This window comes from Pipistrellus hanaki, assembly GCF_964339955.1.
Source record: "Pipistrellus hanaki genome assembly, chromosome: 7".
NCBI classification, from domain to species: Eukaryota; Metazoa; Chordata; class Mammalia; order Chiroptera; family Vespertilionidae; genus Pipistrellus; species Pipistrellus hanaki.
The window spans coordinates 32140029-32149264 of record NC_140509.1 but is presented as its reverse complement, the minus strand read 5'-3'; the positions used below and the strand labels follow the sequence as shown (position 1 = coordinate 32149264).

Here is a 9236-nt window from a genome sequence, read left to right as displayed (position 1 = left end):
CTTTACTACCTTTTTCTTCTTCTTCCTCTTCTTAAAGAATACCTTTCAGCATTTCATATAATACTGGTTTGGTGGTGATGAACTCCTTTAGCTTTTTCTTATCTGTGAAGCTATTTATCTGACCTTCAATTCTAAATGATAGCTTTGCTGAGTAGAGTAATCTTGGTTGTAGGTTCTTGCTATTCATCACTTTGAATATTTCTTGGCACTTCCTCTGGCCTACATAGTTTCTGTTGAGAAATCAGCTGATAATCCTTTGATAACTAACTGTTTTTCTCTTGCTGCTTTTAATATTCCATCTTTGTCTTTTGCTCTTGACATTTTAATTATGATGTGCTTTGGTGTGGTCCCCTTTGGATTCCTTTTGTTTGGGGTTCTCTGCGCTTCCTGGACTTGTAAGTCTATATCTTTTACCAAATAGGAGTTTTCAGTCATTATTCCTTCAAATAGCTCTTCAGTATCTTGCTCTCTCTCTTCTTCTGGCATTCCCATAATTCTGATGTTGGTATGCTTGAAGTTGTCCCAGAGGCTCCTTACACTATCTTCATATTTTTGGATTCTTTTTGCTTTTTGCTTTTCTGGTTGGGTGTTTTTTGCTTCTTTGTATTTCAAATCTCTGACTTGATTCTTGTGATCCTCTTATCTGCTGTTGGATCTCTGTATATTATTCTTTATTTTAGTCAGTGTATGCTTAATTTTTAGTTGGTCCTTTTTCATATCCTTGAGGGACTCATTAAATTTATTGGCTGTTTCTAGAAAATTCTTGAAAAACCTTATAACCATGGTTTTGAACTCCATATCCACTCATTTGCTTTTCTCCATTTGTCATTTGTGACATGTTTCTTTGTCTCCGCATTTTGGCTGCTTCCCTGTGTTGATAGAGTGACTTCGTGTGCTAGGTGTCCTATAGGGCCCAGTGGCTCATCCTCCCCAGATACCTGAGGTGGACACTCTTGGTGCACCCCTTTGTGGACTGTGTGCACAGTCTTGTTGTAGTGAAGCCTTGATTGTTGTTAGTATCACTGGGAGGAATTGACCTCCACGCCAGTTGGCTGTAAGGATCAGCTGTGTCTACGATGAGAGACCTTCTGTGCTGGAGACACCCTTATGAGGCAAGACTTGTTCAGTGGGGCTTTGGTACACACCGAGTCTTCCCCCTGGGTGTGTCCCTTATGGATCTGAGGAGTTGTAATCCAGATGGTCCTACTCTGACTCCTGAGTACACTGTCTCTTGGATCTCCAAGGAGGTGCTAATTTAGCCTCTGCCTGAGGCCACCCAGCAGGAGGTACAGAGATATCTGCAGATTCCTCTTGTTTGTGGTTTGGAGGTGCCCAGATAAGGCCCAGCTGTGAAGCAATGAAAGCTGCTGTGGGCCTTGGACCTTCTTTTGGATGTTCTACGTCTCTTTGACTCAGCTGCAGTTTGTTAGGTAAGTTTAGATTTCAAAGGACCAGGACATTCATATACAAAAGCCTCTGCACACAGCTTGGATGGGGCGTAGTCTCAGGGTAGAATAAACAGCAATGGCTTCCTGTCATCCCTGCCCTAAGAGGCCCCAGGTCTCAGTCTCCCTTGGTAATTGCTACAAGCACTTCTGAGAGAAAGCCACCTTCAAGTTTCGCCCACTGCCAGACAGTCCAGTTTCTTCCTGTTTGAATCTGGGTCCCCAGAGTCTCGCCCAGAACTGGAGCTCAGAGCAGTAGGGAGCTTGTGTCTCCCTCCTGATTGAAAAAGCCAGCCATGTACTCAGTTGCCAGCCCTCTCCACACGCTCTTGTACCTCTGTGCCTCTGCACTTTACTTCCACAGCTCCTCTGAGTCTCAGTGTGGTTTTCTCTTTCTTTCTAGTTGTAGAATTTCCACTCAGCCAGCCTTTCTGTGGTTCTTTATGATGTCCGTTTTGTCTTTTAGTTGTAGTTTTGAATTTGTTGTGTGAGGCAGTAAGTTCAGGTGTTTATCTATGCCACCATCTTGGTTTCTCCTCTAAACCAAGTTTTTTATGGGAGTCTTATGGTAAAACAAGATTAGAAACTACCATTATAGATATTTTCAGTAAGTAATGACTACATCTTTTGTAATCTCCAAACTAAGCTTCCTAGAATTGAGATATAGATTTATTTTTTAATCTAAATATCTGTCCAGTGACTCTAATGATGATTTATTGTGTAAGGATGGCATTAAATTAATCATATTAAATTAATTGATATTATTAGGGGATTATGAACCCCATTCCAATACCAAACACTAAGAATGAGGAAGAAAGTGAAGGGGGTTCATGATCAAGTCTCCTTCACCTTATTCATGTCTAACTCTTATCTCTCAATAATGCCAACTCTAACCTACTCTCAGACAATCCACTTCTCACAACTAAACATGTTTACAGATGTGCTATAAAGATGATTTAAGTTAAAATATAAAGAACACTGATAATAGATGGGCATTTTAATTTTTTATTGATAAATCATGATTTTTATTGAATACATAATAGAGTACAATTAACAATAAAATAACATTTAAAATTTAAACTTTTAGAATTACCTTGATCAATATATAAAGCTTTCGTTTCTGGGAAAATAATGCTTCATTTCAACAGTATTTAACACATATGCAAAACAGCTTCTCAAAATAGGAGCTTTAGGAGCAAAATGTTATAAACCTTCCTGTGTTCATAAGAAATTGACTCTACCAATATCAATGCAACCTCCTAAAAATCCAAAACATAAAGGCCTGAGGATCAGGATACAGCCATACTTTATTGAAGCTATTAAAGATAAATCTAAAGATAATGATGCAATGCGGCACTGTATTTAGATGAGGCACACGAAAACAAAATTCATTGGCTAGAAATAATTTTGAAACAAGCCTACTCCCACTGATATGTACTTAATAAAAAATGTATAGTTAATATTTAGTTTCCTGAAGTAAAACAACAGACCTCTGTTCAAAGTAGAGGTAAAAATAATTGCAACTCCAATTACTCCAAATGTAACTTAAGATACTTAATATTAACATAAATATCATTTGAATAGAAAATAGAAAAATGTTAAGTTCCTACAAGCATTATGCTTTATTGTAAGTTGAAAACAAAGGAAAATGAAGAACATGCTCTTCTGTTTAACAGAAGCCTCTATGGAGAGTATAAAAGATTCTGAAGCATATCCAAGAGTGAATCCACTTACTATAAGTGTCTCAGATTCACAATGTGCAAGAAAATAATGCACCCAAGAATAAATATACAATGGCACTTGGACCCATAGTAGCACTTGGCAAGCTCAAAATATTACTGTCCTTATGTTAAGAAACCTTGTCAAGGAGTTATTTACAACATATTTTTATAGAAATCAGTGTTAATACTTCAGTTACTCAAATTATAAAAAGTAAGGCTGTCACAAACAACTTCAGACTATATGCCAACAGGTTAATAAGATGGCTTCTTTTTTAAATGGCCCAAATAAATCATAGCTTCAATTTTTTAAATATCATAGGACAGCCAGAAATGTTTAATGAAATAAATGAATTATATCGACATAAAGATAAGTGGTGTTATATGGTCAGACTATTAATAACTATACTTAATATAAACAGAAGTTAGGGATAAACATAACTTTTAAAAAAATAACTATATCCAGGTTCAAAAGAATGGGAGCAGGGAGTATTATGCTATCTACAATTCTAAAAATTTCCACATGTAGGATATGGTATTGCATAAAGAAGTAAAAAACTGTTGGGTGATAGATATATCTGGATTTTATATTAGCACAATGCTTCTTGAATTTTACTCTAATCAACATACAAAAACAAAGATATTATTGTTAGAACATATGGAAAACATAAAGTACAATAGGTAGTAAGATGGTGAAAACAAATATAAAAGCATTGTTCTATTCTTGAATTGTTTCACTACTAGTTTTCCCAACATTCAGTCTCTGGAACCATTGTCACTCAAAACTGGAAGTGAGGAATGCTGGTGTTACTTAATAAGGCTCCCAGTCCATGAAAAAAAAAAAGGGGGGGGGGGGCGGGGACCTTTAAATTAGTTCCTTATTTGAAATTGATGGCATTCTAAATGGAATTTAAGTCAGCATAAGCAAACTTACTGGTAAGGTGAGTTTTTAATATTACACATTGCATGTGAAGAAAATAGTCTATACCATTAATTTTCACTACTATGTGTCCTCCTTTCTCCTTATTTCTGTGGCTTTTTAATCACTTTTCATGCAAACCCATGGCATGTAGCAGGCAAGTCCTCTGAGACATGAAAGAGGAAGTCCTAGTTTGTAAATGAGGAAATACGGTTTAAAAAATATTCAAAGCTGGGCCCCATGGCTACGTTGGTCGCAGCACCATCCTATGCATCAAAAGATTGCAGGTTATGGAAGGCAATGGATCAATGTTTCTCTCCCCTCCTTTCTTCCTTTCCTTCCTTTCTCCCTTCCTTTCTAGAAGCAATAAAAAATATCCTCAGGTGAGGATAAAATAAAAAAAGATTCAAACTATCTTCCACTGGCCTGTCCATTATAGGGTTTTCTAACATATTGCACTCAAAGTTAAGTATAAATTGTTCACAGAAGAATATAAGGTATTGATGGTCAGCAGGGCAGGGTAGGAGGTACCTTTGTCAACCCACCTTCCACCACCACCCATTGCTAGCTTCATTACACCATACAGGAGGCCCACACATGTGATATCTAATCCTATACCATAAAAGGCTAATATGCAAATTGTCCCCTCAACCAGGAATTCCTGACCAGGAGTTCAACCAGGAGTTTGACCAGGGGGCCGGGCCTGCCAACCAACTGCCTGTGGCCCCTCCCCCTGACCTGCCCACCCAATGGCTCTATTGGGGTGGGCTGGCCAGACCCACCCGTGCACGAATTCATGCACCAGTCCTCTAGTTACATATAACAATGCTTATTCTAGATCAGAGTGTTTAAATGTGTGACAGAACTTTTTCCCACTTGGAAACAAACACAGGAAAATTATTTAACTGCTCTGTCTCCATAGACCTCTCAAACTTTAAAGCACTAAATGCTGGTGATTTCTACTTTGGTATCCAAAATATCCATAAGCAATAATACATGAACATGCACTCGACTACACTTTCTTAAAATTCACACAAAAATAAAATTCTCTTTGAAATTTCTTTTAAAGGATATATTTGCATACTTTACTTTTGACAGATTTATTTTTAAACAGTTGAAAATATTGTAATGCAGACTCTCTGGAGCCCATGGCAATTATTTTTCTCAGGTCCACTTGAGAGATGTGCCATGGACTTAAACAGTAATGTTAAAACATTTCTTTAGACTTAGTAAAAGTTCTTTCATTTGTTTTTTATATAGCTAGTATTTTTTTAAAATATATTTAAAAGGGGAACTAGAAAGAAAGAAGAGAAAGGAAGTAAGACAGAGGAAGGAGAGAAAAGAGAAAAAAATAGGAAAGGAATTCTTTAAAGATTTCATCCAGATAAATGAATATTATGACCCAGGTGCTCAAAATTCAGGAAACTTCTTAATGATTCTCAGCAAGCATCAGATGTCCCCAGATGGCCGGCAGTCTGGCCCTCAGGCAGGTCCCCGGCAATGACCTACATACTTCATTTCAGCCATCACACCACAACTCTGGTCCCTGGCAAACCTCAGCTGCTTTCGCAGACCAGAGCGGTCCCCCAGCCATGACTTATCGACGATTTTGTCATAGCCCTGGCTTACCACGCTCTATTGCTAACAAAGCTTGTGCCTCCTGGCCTAGGACCTTCTAGTCTAAGTCTCATGAGGCAAATATTGCAACGCTCTCCAACCCTCCTCCTGAAACAGAGCCAGCGTGTGGGCTGGGGACGTGAGAAGGAGACAGCACACCCAGGACCCCTTCGGGCAGTTTTCTGTGCACACCTCTGCCACTGCCCCCACCACAAAGCACAGGAAAGCACCCTCCCTTTCCCATTCTTCTCTCCAGGAGACAAGCAGAGGAAGAGTAAAGGTATGTGGTATATGGTTACATTTGGAGTGGAAAAACAACATTTTTATAAAAATTTTTAAAAAATCACCATCTACATTGGAAAAAGAGGGATGTGATATGCAATGACAAAGGTGGCCCAGAGACCATGGCGGTGGGATGGGCTGGGAGTAGTGTTAAGGAAGGGAACAGAACTAGCTCCTCCTTCTGGTTATTTTCTCCCAGTTCTCAGGAAATTCGTCTTTATAACTAAAAAATAATATGAATGAAGCTACTTTGAAATGGAGTCAGAGCTGCCATCCCAAAGGAGCTGCCTTGCAAGTCTGATGCCTCCCACCTCTGGAGTATTAAAACGGGGCAAACTAAACTACAGCGGCCTTGTGTCTGCAAGGATCGCAAGGAAGCAGCTATTGTGACTACCACACAGATGGCTACGGAACTGAAAATTAAAAACATTGTTCAGAATTAAACGTCACTAGGTTAGCTTCTCTGCACCAACAGAAGCATCTTCCTTTTAATAAGAATCTTCCCTTTCCCATACATACCCCTTGTTTTTGTCTCCTAACCCGAACACTCTCTGGGCTTCTGTGCCTGAATCAGTGCTTTCCGAGTAACTATTCCTTTTTAATCTCAAATAAATGCTGATGCCTCTAGCTTTGGCCTTTTATTTTTAGGTTAACAATACTGAAGGAAAGACTGGTGTTTCACAAGTCTGAAGCACCTCATTTCCTCTGGAAAACGAAAAGAAGAATGGATCTAAAATGACACATTTATTCTGGAGAAAACAACACCTCCTCCAAAACCCTAACATATCTCAAAGAGGGGGGAAATAAAGTTCACAGCTGCAATCATTCTCCAATTTGTTGCACACGGAAGGCAGGTGGAGAAATCTATGCAGCCATCCATACTAAGGCCTGCTCATCCCCCTCAACCCCGCTAAAAAGAAAAGAAAAAAAATTGTTTCACAAAATAGTCTGAAGCAACATCGGATTATGACATTAAGACAATCACAGGTGACCTGGAAGTGGGTTCCACGGAGCCCTTCAAAGGTTAAGTCACAGCACACGCTGCAAAGAGAACAGAAGCAGAAGACAGAAAACAAAAAGGACTGGCGGGCGATGGAGGGAGGCCGGCGCGCGGCTCTCACAGTGGCAGCCCCCCACGTTCCCGCAGAGGTCGCAGGAGGACAGCTTCGCTTCGGAGTTGTAGCTTCTCACTGCGCATCTCCCTGTTCAAAGAGGAGGACATCGGTTTACACGTCGCCTTTGTTTGGAAACGCTGGCGTTGCCAAAACTTAAAAGCATTTCAATACGCTTCCCTGAGTTTTCCATTCTCCCTATAATTCTATTTTTTCTTTACAGGAAACAACTCAAAGGCTCCAGAGGGGCCCACACGGCTAACCAGATCCAAGTGGCAAACAGAGCTTTCGGTCCAATCCGTGCACCACCAGCAGTTGCCGGCTGGGACAGAGAGCATGGCTGCTGCTGCCTGCTGCAGGGCACGCGCCCTGGAGCTTCGTGGAAACTGAAAGACTTTCAGTTGAGGGTTGTTTCACCTCCTCCAGAGTTTCTTTTAGGGCGATATGACTGTGCACTGGAGTAAAGTTCTGATCATGAGAACTACTGAAAAGAGATATGTATGCTGTGTGTTAACTATAACTGAAAAATAAATTAATTTTTTTAAAAACAGAAACAAGATATTTACCAAGGGCTTTATTTAAAATTACAAAACTATGAAGAAAACTCCACTTATGCAATGCCTTGTTTCAATGCTTTAAAAACGGTGATTTTCCAACTAGTGTGCTGCAAGAATTTTTAAAACATGCAATACCTCTCTATTGAGTCCAGGGCACTGACCGTCATCCTTTCCTTACATTGCCAAATAAGAAAGGACAACAGTTAATACACCCATAGCTGTCCAATGTGAATGAATCAAAACTATACCTATTTTTTTTTTGTCAGATCAGCAAAAAAAATTATTTTGGGAGGGCTGCAGAATTTTAGTAATTAGTTTATGTGTGCCATGAGATGAAAAAAAATGAAAATTGCTGCTCTAAAACATTGAGAACATAATCTCTAAAAAGTACTCAGCTTTGATAAATTTTATAGGATAAGCTAGTATGAAACAAACTATATAAAGCACTTATAACACTCTAATGAACTCATTATGAAACAAATTTGAATATAGAATATTTTTGAAAATTATAAAAAAAAAATTTATAATTTTCAAAAATATTCTATATTCAAATTTCTTCCTGACTATTTAATTTTTTAATGTTATAAATATGTTTTCTAACTTTAGGATTTTCAAAAATGAGATGGTAGGCTTTTAAAACTCTGATCCTTCCCAAATATTCCTTTAAAAATGTGCCCCTCAAATAAATTGTTTTCCACACACAAAAATAAATTTACATAGACTGAACCTCTTTTGTTTCTTAAAGGTTGAAATTGTTCTCCACACACCTAAGAAACATCAATTGGGAAATTTTGCAGGTTAAATAACAAAGTTGGATAACTAGGTACTATCCTTGAGTCTTCATGGCATAGCCCATCCTTCTGGCAGAAAAAAATTGGTTCCCCAAAATGCCCCACAAGGACCTTGTAAATTAGGGGTGTCGAACTCAATCAGAGAAGGGGCCAAAATCTAAAATCCAGCCTAAATCGCGGGCCGAATGGTTTACTGAACAGTCATAAACTGACAATGTCATAAACTGACAGCGGAGTGCAATGATGACAACGCGGTGCGGGCTACATTGCAAGGCCTGGCGGGCTGGATTTGGCCCGCGGGCCTTGTGTTTGACACATGTGTTGTAAATGATCAGTTGTCTTCATTTAAATGAAAGCTTACCTTCTGCTCCCCTGCCTCCTACACTTCCCCTAACAATACCCCCCACCACATAACCAATTCAGTTGGTGAGCACTTTGAATAACTGAATTAATGAGTGAGTGAATGAATGAAGGGATGGATAGGTGGGTATCTAGCTTAACTCCTAAAGTAACAGGAACTCAGAACTCACTTACTTGGTTCATAGTAATCCACTATGGACACAGAAGCATCTTTTATATTTGAAACTTTAAAGTTTCTCACAGTAGGGATAGCAACACAGAACTGGCTTTCATTTACCTTGAAAAACACAAAAGACTTTTAAGAAAATGGCAGGTTATGTGTTCATAAAAAAGTAAAAGATATTTCTTTTCCTTATCATTTTAGGAAACAGATACAGAAACTAACATTCAGGGAGCACTTCTACAGGCCCTGTACTCTGGTAAGCACTTTATATA

The 9236-nt window shown here is 38.9% G+C and overlaps 1 protein-coding gene across 1 annotated transcript in view; it reads right to left on the bottom strand.

Annotated features, from left to right (window-relative positions):
• Window positions 1–2437: 2437 nt before the first annotated feature.
• Window positions 2438–9236, bottom strand: part of CD109 (CD109 molecule) — a 109703-nt gene continuing 102904 nt past the window's right edge. The window contains exons 33-34 of the mRNA XM_084889227.1: window positions 8976–9078; window positions 2438–7183 (exon numbers count right to left, since the gene is read on the bottom strand). Coding sequence (XP_084745353.1) covers window positions 7011–7183; window positions 8976–9078 — 276 coding nt within the window. The 3' untranslated portion in view covers window positions 2438–7010. The remainder of the gene's footprint in view (window positions 7184–8975; window positions 9079–9236) is intronic.